This window comes from Homalodisca vitripennis, chromosome 5, assembly GCF_021130785.1.
Source record: "Homalodisca vitripennis isolate AUS2020 chromosome 5, UT_GWSS_2.1, whole genome shotgun sequence".
Classification (NCBI taxonomy): domain Eukaryota; kingdom Metazoa; phylum Arthropoda; class Insecta; order Hemiptera; family Cicadellidae; genus Homalodisca; species Homalodisca vitripennis.
This window is the reverse complement of record NC_060211.1, coordinates 180643117-180660214: the sequence shown is the minus strand read 5'-3', so window position 1 is coordinate 180660214 and position 17098 is coordinate 180643117. Positions and strand designations below refer to the sequence as shown.

The 17098-nt window shown below is 36.3% G+C and overlaps 1 protein-coding gene across 4 annotated transcripts in view; it reads left to right on the top strand.

Moving 5' to 3' along the window:
• The window catches only part of LOC124363257 (fatty-acid amide hydrolase 2-like), a 43270-nt gene extending 26537 nt beyond the window's left edge, over window positions 1-16733 (top strand). The window contains exons 9-11 of one of the 4 annotated variants that reach the window (XM_046818463.1): window positions 8372-8530; window positions 8871-9053; window positions 14108-16733. In XM_046818463.1, coding sequence (XP_046674419.1) covers window positions 8372-8530; window positions 8871-9053; window positions 14108-14218 — 453 coding nt within the window. In that variant the 3' untranslated portion in view covers window positions 14219-16733. Of the gene's footprint in view, window positions 1-8371; window positions 8531-8870; window positions 9054-13210; window positions 13347-13469; window positions 13596-13853; window positions 13969-14107 lie in introns of those variants that run through there. The other 3 variants (XM_046818460.1, XM_046818462.1, XM_046818461.1) reach the window with 3 other exon arrangements.
• Window positions 16734-17098: the final 365 nt, after the last annotated feature.

Sequence of the window (17098 nt, the reverse complement as noted above, 5' to 3'; positions counted from 1 at the left end):
TCACAAATTTTCAAACAGTCATACTAATTTTTAAGCTTACACACCCAATGACATGACTATCACACTGCATCAAAAAATAGTTAACACAATCAAAATTGTCAGATTTTTCACTATCGCTATGGCAAGCCATTTGTAGTTAATAAATGTTGAACTAAAACTGGCAGGAGCAGTCGTGAACATCCACAGATGAGTGAATTGAATCAATCTGACCAGTCAGTGATAGTATGGCTTCTTTACCATAGGCTGCCAAGTTTTTGATAATTTAATGCTATCTTCAGCTATCTAACATATAAATGTTAAATTAAAACTGGCAGGAGCAGTAATGAACATCCACAGATGAGTGAATCGAATCAATCTGACCAGTCAGTGATAGTATGGCTTCTTTACCACAGGCTGCCAAGTTTTTGATAATTTAATGCTATCTTCAGCTATCTAACATATAAATGTTAAATTAAAACTGGCAGGAGCAGTAATGAACATCCACAGATGAGTGAATTGAATCAATCTGACCAGTCAGTGATAGTATGACTTCTTTACCACAGGCTGCCAAGTTTTTGATAATTTAATGCTATCTTCAGCTATCTAACATATAAATGTTAAATTAAAACTGGCAGGAGCAGTAATGAACATCCACAGATGAGTGAATTGAATCAATCTGACCAGTCAGTGATAGTATGGCTTCTTTACCACAGGCTGCCAAGTTTTTGATAATTTAATGCTATCTTCAGCTATCTAACATATAAATGTTAAATTAAAACTGGCAGGAGCAGTAATGAACATCCACAGATGAGTGAATTGAATCAATCTGACCAGTCAGTGATAGTATGGCTTCTTTACCACAGGCTGCCAAGTTTTTGATAATTTAATGCTATCTTCAGCTATCTAACATATAAATGTTAAATTAAAACTGGCAGGAGCAGTCGTGAACATCCACAGATGAGTGAATTGAATCAATCTGACCAGTCAGTGATAGTATGACTTCTTTACCACAGGCTGCCAAGGTTTTGATAATCTGATGTTATCTTCACCTGTCCAACATATATATGTTAAACCAATAAATACCAAATGGTTATAACTTGTTCAGGAGTTGACGGTTGTTTGGATTTTATTACTCAGTGTATAATATTATGGTGCAATATAACTGTTTGTACTATTGTTAGTTACTGTGTTGGAGAACTAGTTGTTCCTTTCTGTGGCTGCCATTACTAAAATAACAGGTGCAATTCACATACCCATTAGGTACACACTGGCCTTTAATAAAGCATGTCTTGCACCGGATATGTGGTAGACGTTGCTATGCATTTCCTTATAGCGTTTTTATTATTTGCCTGTCTTGGTGATTTGTTACATTTAATCCTGTGCTTGAATAGACTATTGTGTGTCCTGTTGAGCACACGATTACTTAATTTTTAAAGTATATTAGCTTGATAGATACCCCTGGGGTATACATGGAAAAACATTGAAAAAACATATTGATATAACTTTTTTTGTGCAAAATTGTGAAGCTTACGTACCTTTCTTGTTGTACTTAGACATATAACGTAAAATATTACTGTTTTTTTCCATTATTATTGAAAAATTTGATGCCAAATAAAAAGTCAGGAAATAAACCGTGGTCGTGAATGTGTTAAGTGTCAAATTAATGTTTTAGTTTTTGTTTTCTTATTTTTGTTTGTACTGGATTAAAACCAACAAAATATGCTTTGTAGAAAACATGCCAAAGTATAATAATTTGGTTTCAGATGAAAATAAATTTTAATTTTAAGGTTTAAATTTAGGTGCAAATGAACATGTATCTTTTTGATACAAAGCGATTAGTAAAGTAACTTTTATATTGCGACCGACAAAGAGTGAAGTGGTTGCAAGGATAGTTAGTTACCCTTTTTATTTTTCTATGTAAAATTGTTAATTGTTATGAGTGTACAAATTTTATTGCAGTGAAATGTAGCCTTTTCTTCTTCAAAGTGAGCACCTCTGTAGTGAAAAATTGGTTATTATACGCTTTATTTTTAATGATTTTTGGGCTTATAATATCTAACTTAATTGTGTCCTCTGTTTGAGTGTTATCACAACAAAGATGGTTTTAAGTTTGGATTGCAAAAAAATGTGCAGTTTGAAGAGAGGTAGTTTTCTGTATTCATCCTCCTACCACTGCACTAGTCCTTATTGGGAAATAATTTGGGTGACCTTGAAGTTTCCTGTGTTCATAAATTGTAGTTTTAAGTACTCTGTAGGCCAAGTAAGTCTGTGTGAAACAATATAACTATGGCTATAAGACATCTAGTTGTGGTCTCAATGTTGTCTTGTCAGGACTCCACCTTAGTCCCAACACCAATAGTATAGTTGATGACCAATGTAGATACTATGTCTAATAATACTATGGAACATAATTTTGTAAATAGTTAAAAATTATGTAATCGTAAGCCTAACTTTAACTCTGCTACTCGCATTACACCATCTACTGAAAACTGTGTAGATAACACTTTTACTAATTTTGAGCCAACTTCTTGTAATTTGGTTGAAACTGGTCTTTATGACCATTTGGCTAATGTTTTATATTTTAAATCAGAAACAAAAACAATGACAGATTGAATTGCTTTCATTTCACAACTGAAAAAGAGGTAGTTGGTATTAATAGATCCTTAAATAAATAAATGTTTATTGCCATCTTACAAAATTGCATCAGCAAAGTCAAATATACACCTAAGTGGTATAGTCTGGAGGCAATATTATTAATCCAACATATAAACATTTTTACCAAAAGTTGCCAAGAATTTCTCTCTTCCACCTATCTTCATACATAATAAATAATACAATTTCATAAATCATACAACGGAAATAAACTTAGATACTAAACAACATCCTGATCAATCCCTATTACAAACTATTTAAAATGGACTGTAAAATTGTAAATAAAACTATAACCTATAATATTAGCACCTATCTAGAAAGTTAAAAATATTAAAATATTATACAATTAAAACATCAAAATAAATAAATAATAACTAATATTTATTGTCATTTTTCAAAGAGCATTGACAAAGTTGTGTATACAACTCAAGAGTCAAAAACAATATCCTACCAGTACCCAAATTATTACATGTAGATATGTTCCTTAATTTTAACATGTTTAGAGACATATTCCAATCCTATAAAGTATTATTATTTTTTTTTTTTCAAAAACATGAAACAAACTATAGTAAATAAGAAGAAAGAAATAAAATCCAAAAAAAGCTGACTGGAATGAGGTGTCTCCTTTTCTTTTAAAGAAATGCTCTAATTTAATTGCCAAACCTCTAATGCATCTGATAAATACACCCTTTCCAAGTGGCAGAATAAAAAACTATATGAACATTTAGTATATCTTGGATTTTAGTATAAATATTTTAATTGTTCTCTGTGTGATGAGTTACCCAAGATGTTGATGAGCAAGTCACAGCACACATTTCCGGCAATGTTTAATTTGTTAGAATTTTTGTTTAATTCCACCAGTTACAATTTCATTGTAGTAAAAGTAATATTCTATCAACATGAGGTTTTGTGGCTGATGGAGTTACCCAAGATGTTGATGAGCAAGTCACAGCACACACTTCCGGCAATGTTTAATTTGTTAGAATTTTTGTTTAATTCCACCAGTTACAATTTCATTGTAGTAAAAGTAATATTCTATCAACATGAGGTTTTGTGGCTGATGGAGTTACCCAAGATGTTGATGAGCAAGTCACAGCACACACTTCCGGCAATGTTTAATTTGTTAGAATTTTTGTTTAATTCCACCAGTTACAATTTCATTGTAGTAAAAGTAATATTCTATCAACATGAGGTTTTGTGGCTGATGGAGTTACCCAAGATGTTGATGAGCAAGTCACAGCACACACTTCCGGCAATGTTTAATTTGTTAGAATTTTTGTTTAATTCCACCAGTTACAATTTCATTGTAGTAAAAGTAATATTCTATCAACATGAGGTTTTGTGGCTGATGGAGTTACCCAAGATGTTGATGAGCAAGTCACAGCACACACTTCCGGCAATGTTTAATTTGTTAGAATTTTTGTTTAATTCCACCAGTTACAATTTCATTGTAGTAAAAGTAATATTCTATCAACATGATGTTTTGTGGCTGATGGAGTTACCCAAGATGTTGATGAGCAAGTCACAGCACACACTTCCGGCAATGTTTAATTTGTTAGAATTTTTGTTTAATTCCACCAGTTACAATTTCATTGTAGTAAAAGTAGTATTCTATCAACATGATGTTTTGTGGCTGATGGAGTTACCCAAGATGTTGATGAGCAAGTCACAGCACACACTTCCGGCAATGTTTAATTTGTTAGAATTTTTGTTTAATTCCACCAGTTACAATTTCATTGTAGTAAAAGTAATATTCTATCAACATGATGTTTTGTGGCTGATGGAGTTACCCAAGATGTTGATGAGCAAGTCACAGCACACACTTCCGGCAATGTTTAATTTGTTAGAATTTTTGTTTAATTCCACCAGTTACAATTTCATTGTAGTAAAAGTAATATTCTATCAACATGAGGTTTTGTGGCTGATGGAGTTACCCAAGATGTTGATGAGCAAGTCACAGCACACACTTCCGGCAATGTTTAATTTGTTAGAATTTTTGTTTAATTCCACCAGTTACAATTTCATTGTAGTAAAAGTAATATTCTATCAACATGATGTTTTGTGGCTGATGGAGTTACCCAAGATGTTGATGAGCAAGTCACAGCACACACTTCCGGCAATGTTTAATTTGTTAGTAGAATTTTTGTTTAATTCCACCAGTTACAATTTCCTTGTAGTAAAAGTAATATTCTATCAACATGAAGTTTTGTGGCTGATGGAGTTACCCAAGATTGTTGATGGGCCAGTCACAGCACACACTTCCGGCAATGTTTAATTTGTTAGAATTTTTGTTTAATTCCACCAGTTACAATTTCATTGTAGTAAAAGTAATATTCTATCAACATGATGTTTTGTGGCTGATGGAGTTACCCAAAAGATGTTGATGAGCAAGTCACAGCACACACTTCCGGCAATGTTTAATTTGTTAGAATTTTTGTTTAATTCCACCAGTTACAATTTCATTGTAGTAAAAGTAATATTCTATCAACATGAGGTTTTGTGGCTGATGGAGTTACCCAAGATGTTACATGACACCTCTCCAAACATATTAGTACTAACAGAACATGGTCTAAAGCAGAAATGAATTGTTGAATACAATAATTCCTGGATACAAGCTAGTCACAAATTTCTGCAGAACACAACATAAATATGGAGGAGTAGTTTATTTTCACAAAAGATGACACAGTGATTGAGGCAGAATCTATGAGTGTGGGAGATCTTAGTGAGGAACTTACATGTGAAATAGCAGTAGCAGCCCTAAACATCAGTAAAACCAACATTACTATAATTGGAGTGTACAGACCCCCACAAGCAAATTTAGAAGATGCACTCAGAATTTTGTCACAAGTTTTAGAGCAAACTGAACCACATAAAAAGTAGCGTTGTTCTGGTAGGTGACATAAAACATTGATTGTTTAAAGGTACACAAATCCAAAAACAGATTTGAAGAGACTCTAGCAGCTTATAACTTTAACAGACTAAACCTTCCGCCAACTAGAATTACTTATCACTCAGCTTCCTCGATTGATTGTGTTTGTACAAACTTCCCCATAGAGAGCCTCAAAGTGCACATACTTGATACAGGTCTATCAGATCACAAGGGACAACTTTGTGTGCTAGATATTACCACCGAGCAACCAAGACAGACATCCCAAATCAGAAGACAAATAAATGTTAATACACTTAACCACCTTAAACTTGGCCTTGCACAACAAATGTGGACCGAAGTCTACTCAACGATATCAGCCGATGAAGCCTATAACAATCTTCTAAATACTATGACTTATGGAAATAAATGCTGCATGTCCACTAAAGAAACTTAGGCAGAGAAAAAGCAAAACCTATGTTAACTACAATGACATAGAAATTACCCAACTAAAGCAGGACTATCTTCAGTTGCTTCGTATGTATGAAATTGACAGGGCTAGAGAGAAACAGATCTGCCATGGCTAGTAAAAAAGAAGCAATATGACCTAAGACTTGAGGAAATTAAGGCAAGAGAGTGCAGCAAACCATATACAGCAGTCCAGCAATAAATCCAAAGCAGCTTGGGAGATAGTGAACTCTGAGAGGGCTACAAAAAGAGGGAGAAGAACAATCCACTCATCAAATTAATTTACTGAAGGGAAAACCATAGAAAAACCTGAAGACATTGTAGAAGAACTCAACACCTATTTCTCAAACATCGCAGAGGACACATTAAGAGCAGCTAGCAACCTAAATCAACCATCTACTAGAGTCACAACACCTAAGGCCTAGGCTAACACAGACAAAGCTTATTCTAACAGACACAACTGTGAGGGAAGTTGAAGAAATCATCTCCTCCCTGAAGAATATAAAACCTCCAGTGGTCTAGATGAAATCTCTGCTAAGCTAGTAAAACACTGTGCTGAAACAATCATTGCTCCTCTTGTTGATGTTATCAACAAATCCTTCAAAAGCGGCATTTTCCCCTCGGCTCTCAAAGTATCAAAAGTGTACCCAAAACTGAAGAAAGGAATCTCAACCAACCTCAGTAACTATCGCCCCATTTCAATAATTCCCACCTTTTCCAAAATCTTTGAGAAAATCGTCCTGAAGAGACTCATAGACCATTTGACACAACTTGACCTCCTCACTAACTGCCAACATGGTTTTTTTAAAGGGTAGATCTACAGCCACAGCCTTAACAGACCTAGTAGAATTTATTATTGATCACATTGACAAAGGCAAATACACCACTGCTGTTCTCCTTGACTACTCAAAAGCGTTCGACTGCCTTAGCCATGATATCATCTCTTGATAAGTTAGAGGCACTAGGGGTCCAGGAAACTGCTAAACACTGGTTTGAAAGCTATCTCAGAGGACGGAGTCAACTGGTAGAGCTCAGTTACATGGAAAATGGTGTTACTCGAACAGTAAAATCAAAGTTACGTTCGATTGAAAGAGGAGTACCACAAGGATCGGTGCTTGGGCCTGTACTTTTTATACTTTTGACAAATGACTTCCCTGATTACATCAAGGACTACAGTTCGGTGGTGATGTTACGCAGATGACACAACCCTTTTACTGAAAGGAGACACACCAGAGGACATCAGCATCAGTGCATACATTGCCCTAAACATGACATACGACTACTGCCTTACAAATAACTTGGTAGCAAAACCCTTCTAAAACAAAACAGATCAAATTTCAGCAGAAGAGGTGAACAAATCCCGGCCCTTCCTGATATTGACCTTGCAGACCAAACTGACCTTTTGAGTCTCACTCTAGACTCAAATTTGACATGGGGCCCACATGTTGACATCCTGTGCAAGAAACTCAACTCTGCCTCTCTCTATGTAATAAGAAGAATTAAATGCATCAGCAACATTAGAAGCAGCAAAGATGGCATACTTTGCTTTATTTGAGACATACTTGAGGTATGGTATAGTAGTATGGGGTGGCACATCAACTACCAACTTAAATCGTATACTCACCATCCAGAAGTCAGCTATAAGATCCATAGCAAACCTAAAAGCACGAGACAGTTGCCGAGAAGAATTTAAAAACCTCAAAATTAAAACAGTAATCTCAATTTACATACAGGCAGTCATACTCCATGTTGATAAATTAGGACTCCCCAAAAGAAACAAGATTACATTTTCATGACACTAGACATTCATCAAGAATCCCCGTTGCGAGACATAGGACAGCTCTTTATGAAAGAAAACCATCATTCATCGGGGCTAAACTCTACAACCATCTCCCTGCTGACTTCAAGCTACTGACAGGCGAAGCGCTGAAACACAGATTGAGCTCTTGGTTGACAGATAATCCAGTCTACTCAATCGAAGAGTTTTCTTGACAAGACCAAAGACAGTGGACTTAACTTAAGAACATGATAACATTGTATATTCATCCAATATTGAATTGTCTAACCTCAACATACTTGACACCATTCTCTGTACTTGATGTTCAGAAATAAAGCATTATTCTATTCTATTCTATTCTATTCTATTCTATGTTGATGAGCAAGTCACAGCACACACTTCCGGCAATGTTTAATTTGTTAGAATTTTTGTTTAATTCCACCAGTTACAATTTCATTGTAGTAAAAGTAATATTCTATCAACATGATGTTTTTGTGGATGATGGAGTTACCCAAGATGTTGATGAGCAAGTCACAGCACACACACTTCCGGCAATGTTTAATTTGTTAGAATCTTTGTTTAATTTTGCCAGTTAAAATTTCGTTGTAGTATAAATAATGTTCTATCAGCATGAGGTTTCGTGGCTGATGGAGTTACCCAAGATGTTGATGGGGCAGTCACAACACACACTTCCTGCAATGTTGAAGCTGTTGGAGACGGCTGTGTTCCCGCCAGTTCCGGCTAAGTGGGCCGAAGAAGAAACCACTAAGCTGCGTGAAGCGCTTATTGTGAGTATAAGTCGACTTATTTGCTTACTACAATCAGGTTACTTTAGCTACGGAAGAGAATGTTCAAACAGTTCCTTTGATAATTAATGTGCTGACTATTGTTGGTGGTTTTACTACTTAACTCCGTAATGAATTTAATTAGTTCTCATTAGCATTAGTGTTGGTCTACTGATGCTAATGTTTTATTTGCTTTTTGTGTCTAAAGTTTATATTTGTTTAACACAGTCATTAAATTTGTAACATTGTACATTGTAACAACACTGCATCAGTTAAGATTTTCGTCTTCTTTTTTTCTGTATTTTAATTTTTTGTGGTGAGTTGTAAAATGATGTTGTTGCAGGAGGAATTGGGAGATGATGGGGTTCTGATATTTCCGAGTCATCCGACCCCTGCTCATCATCATTACGTGCCTTTCTTCCGACCGTACAACTTCGCTTACTGGGCCATCATCAACGTGTTGCACTTCCCTGCCACTCAGGTGCCGCTGGGCCTCAGTCGGGACGGCCTCCCTCTCGGCCTACAGGTGATAATAAATCGTTCACTTGATGCATGGTTCAGTTTTAAGTTTGCGTTCATTTAAGTTTATCCTTTTTGTGTATTTTTCACAATGCTAGAAATTTATGCATAAGGAAAGGAAAAGGGAGGAAAGAAATGATAGAAAGTGCACCTGTATTAGCAATACCAATGCTTTACCCGTGCGTGGTAAGTGAAGATTAGATTAGCTCCCTGCCCTGCAGTAATGATTTTAACTGTTTCAACTTTAGAATCGTAAAACATTAAAACATCACGTTTCCTAGCCCTTTATGTGAAATTATCAAATTTTTAATTAGTAAACAGTTATTTAAAATAGGAAGCAAAAGTTCCTCAAATGACTAAACACAAAAATAAAATTTGTTTTTTGTGAGTTTAATGCATAAAAACCCATTAGTTTTAGTTTGAAATATATATAAAATGTTACATAGAACATTAAAACATTATAATGATTTACGAGCTGCCATTTTAACTTTTGGCATTGTTCAAAAAAATAATTTTACTCTATTTTCAAGAGTAGATCCACTTTAAGTGTAGCATGTCCTCAATATTTTAACAGTTATTTAAATTAACCCTTTGAGTGCCAAGACCATATATTGAGTTATGGAACTTTTTGCAACATATGTTATATTCAGGGGTATGTCTAAAAATGCCAGACCCGGAAATCCCAGTTGTGTAGCAACTTAGTAAAAACATTTTTTTAACAGGATTATTTCCATAGAAACTTATCATGCTGTAGATCAAAATGCTTGGTTTTAATTGGGCTATACTTTTATTAGTAAATTTTCTTACAGTTTATTTCTTATATATATATATTTTTTAACACAAAACAAAAAAGTTTTCTTTTTTAACATTTTTTTAAAGTTTTATTGCAGTTTTTACAAATAAAAAAAAACATTTTTACTATGGAAAACACTTTCTTTTCTAAGGGAATATTACTAATAAAAAATGTGCAAAATTTCATAGTGTTATGTTCAAAACCGGGACAAAAAAAAAATTTTTTTTAGACCAAAACAGTTTGGAAAAAATACACACATACCTCATCATATACATTTGTGTGTGGTCTAAAAGAAAACTTATAAAATTTACTCACCACATACAGTATTTCTTATGCTCAAGAATGAAAGAATGAAATTTCAGTTCAAAAATCTTCACTAAATGTTTATATACAATTATTTATATACACTATTCACAACATTTTGTCTTCACTTCACTTGCATTTGTGCTTTGGGAAGCAGGTGCCATGACAGCCTTCCCCACAGTTTTTGTGCAAACTGTTCTAGACCTCTTCCTTTCCTGTTTTGAAATCAGGCCCCCTCATTGTACATACAAAACAAGTCTTTTCTTTTTTTCCGGGCAATTTTTCTAATCCAATTTTTCTTTTGTCACCCTCTACGTTTACAGTTTTACCTTGCTGTGATTACCCATTCATCAGAAATACTTTCAATGATTTGCACAGTATACTGGTATCTAGAAAGAGGTTTCCTGTTGTTTTGGACACAATTTTCCCTATATATAATGTAGGAATTTATTACCATTCTTGCAAAAAAGATTAAAAACAACCTTTTTCCAATACTTAACTGTTCGTCTTTCGTCAAGGTAAGAATAGAGCATCATGTCGAATGTGTCTATCCCACCCATGTGCTTATTGTAATCTAGTATGATGGATGGTTTGTTTTTCAACTGTTACCCTGCCATGCCTCCTTTTGGTATGTACAATATCTTTTATCTCAGCTTTTGAGGACAGCAAAACAACTGGTTTTTTTTTGTGATGCTTGTTGTCTATAGGCAGTGTCACTATGTTTCCTTGATGGTAGTACTTCTTCTGGCCAACTTGAAACTTTTCTTTGATTCCATCAGGCAAGCCTTTTTATATTCTTCCTTACTGTGCCAGTAAAAAAGGTTTTTTCCTCATACAATTTTTTGACCAGCCGGAATACTAGAAAAAAAAATTGTCTGTAAAAACATGAAACCCTTTCTGTAAATAATTACAAGCACGAAGAAGAGAAGTGACAACCGAATAGCCAAGACCATATTTTTTTACCTCATCAGATGGAGATGTGTTCTTCTTACCCTGATAGCAAAATAAGCTCATGCAGTAATTAGATACAGAGTCACACAACACCCATAACTTTATTCCCCCCACCTATGGTGGTGCTTATTGGGGAGGTATTGTGTGATTCCGGTTTGACTTTTCGTCCCAATTAGAGATTCGTCGACTGACAACTGTTCATGGGGCTGTATAAAAGAATTTAAATAGCCTATTACAGTGCTCAATTAAGGGTTTGAACTTTTGAGTGGGGTCGTAACCTGGTTGGTTGGCTTTAGGTAGTTTTTCATTGTCAACAATGTGAAAGAAACTAAGCAAAATTTGAAATCTATTTCGTGTGAACATCTTACTAAACCATGGAGTTGCTTGTGAGTCACTAGTTGACCAATAAGAGGGGGATAGTTTGGTTTCCTAATCAGGCCCATATTTAAAACAGCAGCAATAAAGCCTTCATTTCCAAAATGTTCACGGGGATCCAGCTGTGCCTACGACTACCAGGTGAGTCATTGTCTGCAAAAGACGAAATTGTCTGGTTAGCATACCTGTTGGTTTCAACCACAAACATAGTCAAAAGTGTTTCTGTAAAAAATAGTGTAAAATAGTCAATGGGCTTAGAGTCAACAGGTGGGCAATGTCTAGGTCCTGGAGATTCAACATAAGAAAAATCATGAGTGAAGTTACTGCGGCTCTCTTCGTTTATACTAAGCCAAATATCATTGTCTGTAGGCCCGTCGGCATCATCACCCGATTCAGAGGAACTGGATAACACACTCCTATCAATGATTCTACTTACGTTAGGTCTAGGCCTAACCTGTGTTCCTGACGTACTAGGCCTAGGTCTAGAAACATCAAAGTCACTCTCTGAGGATTGACCTCTATGTACATTTTTTTGTGGCTCATACAATGGATCAGCATCACTATCATCACTAAATAAATCACTAAGATCGTCTTCTGAGGTTAGTAAAATTACCATCAGATACATCACCATCAAGTTCTCTGTCCACCTCACTTGATCTAAGGTTCTCAGGATCCATTATTCAGCCATTTGAAAACTACTTAATGTGTTTACACACTAATAATAAACACTACACCACAATTCAAACGATTGTAGCACAAAACGTAATAATTACGCTATTAGAATTCAAGCAACAATGTTTCAAAAGAAACAACACACTAGCACGCGGTTCTGCATTCGTCGTCTGCCACGCTAGTCAGCTGTCGGCAGCGCTGTGATGGCCATTGTTTTTTTTTTTTTAGATTCTCTTCTGGATTGGATTTTTTTTTCCAACACCACAGAAAATTAAAGGCATATTATTGGAAATACAATTTATTACGTAGAAACATAAAAATACCGAAAAATATAAAACAAAGGATCTTAAAATAATTGGTGGCGAAGATTCGTCACCATGGCATTTCTCGCATATACAACTGGTGGCGAAAAGTCGTCACCGTGGCATTTCTCGCATTTATCATTGGTGACGAAATTTCGTCACCGTGGCACTCAAAGGGTTAATACCAATTTTTTTAAAACAAATAGATAAAAAATCCAACATCTAAGGACATTGATTAAACGATGTCTTCTTGCGCTATCGTTTCGTAGTACTTATAAACGACATGTGCGGGTTATGCGGGTTGTTGCTCCATACAACGATCACCTGGTTATCGCCATCACACAGGAGCAGGAGGTTATGTGTCTACTTGTGCTATTGTCTAATAGTACGTATAACTGACATGTCAGCACAGGTTGTTGGTACTCCATACAACGATCACCTGGTTATCGCCATCACACAGGAGCAGGAGGTTATGTGTCTACTTGTGCTATTGTCTAATATTACGTATAACTGACATGTCAGCACAGGTTGTTGCTCCATACAACGATCACCTGTGTATCGCCATCACACAGGAACTGGAGGTTATTGTGTCTACTTGTGCTATTGTCTCATATTACTTATAACTGACATGTCTGTACAGGTTGTTGCCACTCCATACAACGATCATCTGTGTATCGCTGTCGCCAAGGAACTGGAGAATGGCTTTGATTGTTATGTGCCTCCTTGTGCTGTTGTCTCATATTACTTATAACTGACATGTCTGTACAGGTTGTTGCCACTCCATACAACGATCATCTGTGTATCGCTGTCGCCAAGGAACTGGAGAATGGCTTCGGTGGTTATGTGCCTCCTTGTGCTGTTGTCTCATATTACTTATAACTGACATGTCTGTACAGGTTGTTGCCACTCCTCCGTACAACGATCATCTGTGTATCGCTGTCGCCAAGGAACTGGAGAATGGCTTCGGTGGTTACGTGCCTCCTTGTGCTGTTGTCTCATATTACTTATAACTGACATGTCTGTACAGGTTGTTGCCACTCCGTACAACGATCATCTGTGTATCGCTGTCGCCAAGGAACTGGAGAATGGCTTCGGTGGTTACGTGCCTCCTTGTGCTGTTGTCTCATATTACTTATAACTGACATGTCTGTACAGGTTGTTGCCACTCCATACAACGATCATCTGTGTATCGCTGTCGCCAAGGAACTGGAGAATGGCTTCGGTGGTTACGTGCCTCCTTGTGCTGTTGTCTCATATTACTTATAACTGACATGTCTGTACAGGTTGTTGCCACTCCATACAACGATCATCTGTGTATCGCTGTCGCCAAGGAACTGGAGAATGGCTTCGGTGGTTACGTGCCTCCTTGTGCTGTTGTCTCATATTACTTATAACTGACATGTCTGTACAGGTTGTTGCCACTCCTTACAACGATCATCTGTGTATCGCTGTCGCCAAGGAACTGGAGAATGGTTTGATTGTTACGTGCCTCCTTGTGCTGTTGTCTCATATTACTTATAACTGACATGTCTGTACAGGTTGTTGGTACTCCATGTAACGATCACCTGTGTATCGCTGTCGCCCAGGAACTGGAGAATGGTTTGATTGTTACGTGCCTCCTTGTGCGGTTGTCTCATATTACTTATAATCAATATGTCTGTACAGGTTGTTGCCACTCCTTACAACGATCATCTGTGTATCGCTGTCGCCAAGGAACTGGAGAATGGCTTCGGTGGTTACGTGCCTCCTTGTGCTGTTGTCTCATATTACTTATAACCAACATGTCTGTACAGGTTGTGACCACTCCTTACAACGATCATCTGTGTATCGCTGTCGCCAAGGAACTGGAGAATGGCTTCGGTGGTTACGTGCCTCCTTGTGCTGTTGTCTCATATTACTTATAACCAACATGTCTGTACAGGTTGTTGCCACTCCTTACAACGATCATCTGTGTATCGCTGTCGCCAAGGAACTGGAGAATGGCTTCGGTGGTTACGTGCCTCCTTGTGCGGTTGTCTCATATTACTTATAACCAATATGTCTGTACAGGTTGTTGCCACTCCTTACAACGATCATCTGTGTATCGCTGTCGCCAAGGAACTGGAGAATGGCTTCGGTGGTTACGTGCCTCCTTGTGCTGTTGTCTCATATTACTTATAACCAACATGTCTGTACAGGTTGTTGCCACTCCTTACAACGATCATCTGTGTATCGCTGTCGCCAAGGAACTGGAGAATGGCTTCGGTGGTTACGTGCCTCCTTGTGCTGTTGTCTCATATTACTTATAACCAACATGTCTGTACAGGTTGTTGCCACTCCTTACAACGATCATCTGTGTATCGCTGTCGCCAAGGAACTGGAGAATGGCTTCGGTGGTTACGTGCCTCCTTGTGCTGTTGTCTCATATTACTTATAACCAACATGTCTGTACAGGTTGTTGCCACTCCTTACAACGATCATCTGTGTATCGCTGTCGCCAAGGAACTGGAGAATGGCTTCGGTGGTTACGTGCCTCCTTGTGCTGTTGTCTCATATTACTTATAACCAATATGTCTGTACAGGTTGTTGCCACTCCTTACAACGATCATCTGTGTATCGCTGTCGCCAAGGAACTGGAGAATGGCTTCGGTGGTTACGTGCCTCCTTGTGCTGTTGTCTCATATTACTTATAACCAACATGTCTGTACAGGTTGTTGCCACTCCTTACAACGATCATCTGTGTATCGCTGTCGCCAAGGAACTGGAGAATGGCTTCGGTGGTTACGTGCCTCCTTGTGCGGTTGTCTCATATTACTTATAACCAACATGTCTGTACAGGTTGTTGCCACTCCTTACAACGATCATCTGTGTATCGCTGTCGCCAAGGAACTGGAGAATGGCTTCGGTGGTTACGTGCCTCCTTGTGCGGTTGTCTCATATTACTTATAACCAACATGTCTGTACAGGTTGTTGCCACTCCTTACAACGATCATCTGTGTATCGCTGTCGCCAAGGAACTGGAGAATGGCTTCGGTGGTTACGTGCCTCCTTGTGCTGTTGTCTCATATTACTTATAACCAACATGTCTGTACAGGTTGTTGCCACTCCTTACAACGATCATCTGTGTATCGCTGTCGCCAAGGAACTGGAGAATGGCTTCGGTGGTTACGTGCCTCCTTGTGCTGTTGTCTCATAACAAGTCATTATAAACAGTTTAATCTTCTTTCTGGTGGGGGCATATCATTGCTGTGATACTAGGTATTTGTAGAAGTGGTTACAGTAATATTTGTGTTTTCTGTTTGAGAATATTTATTCTACATTACTTTTATATCTCAGTATTCCAAATATCTACTTAATTGAAAGAAATTTCATAGATGTTTTGAAACGTTGTGCTCATAAAAACTATTGTACTTTAAAATGTATTTTTTCTTTTTCCAAAACTTGTTATAGTGTAAGATCATGAATATTATGTAAGATTTGTTTACATAAATATTTTAATATTCTGTATGAAAATACTGATGTATGAACATTTGTTCTCTGGTTATTTATAACATCAAATTTATATGTTGATAAAATGTTATATCTATTTTGTATTCTACTCTCTCAGGACAGTTGATTGTGTTTCTATCATCACTTCATTTAATACTCTTACTGATAATCATGCAGTCTGTTTTTTTTTTCGTAATTTGGATTTAATTGTGAAGTATCATTGTGATTTGTAAAAGACTTCTTACATTCTATAAAGGTTTATTGTAAGAAATATTTTTATGGTTTATGGGAGCAATATGTAGATTAATTGTGTCATTATACTTGTGAAATACACTAATTGTGATATTTTGAATTCCATTTTCGCCATTCCTGTTACATTATCTTTATGAGAAAATCAAGTTACTATTACTATTTAGATGTAAGTACTATCTTTCTGCAATATTTTCGTATGTGCTCTGTTTTCACATAAATTCAGAAAAAAATTCTTGTTTTTTTTCTGAATGTTTTCTAAATTTTTATGATGTTTCTCTTAGCTGTTAAATCACATGTTTAAAAATGTGTATTTATTTATGCAAATTTGTATTTACGTATGTTAATTTTGTTTGTTTGCTGTATTACTTTGTATTATACCTTTTTGAAAATGGCAAATGCCGAAATATTAAAGGATATTTATACCGAGAAGTCTAATTAATGTACACATATATACACACATATATATATATATAAATATTAATATTTATTTATTACAAAAAGCAATATATATCTTTTTATAAACTAATTTTAAGTTTTAAACATTTTTAGAGTAAACCAAATAGTTTAAGGACGTACTAGGTGTAACAAGTAATAATAGCGTGATCAGAATGTTAGATTAAATTAAAAGAGAGTATAAAGGACTCCTAGTTCCCGCAGTATGAACCTAAGCTTACTGCACTACTAAGTAGGTTCCGGTAGTAGGACCTGCCTACTCTTGTACCTTCTACGAGATCCAATAGCTTCTGCCCAATAACTTTGGTAACTCAATATTGGACAGAGCGTTGTGTATAGTAAATTTTGGGAAAACTGTTAGGTGATTATTTCTAACTGCCGTTGTATCATTATAATTACTATATATTTTAATGTGGGAATAGTGGGGATTCCATCCTACAGTTTGTCAAATTAACAAGTAAAATTGTCAGAAATTAAAACACG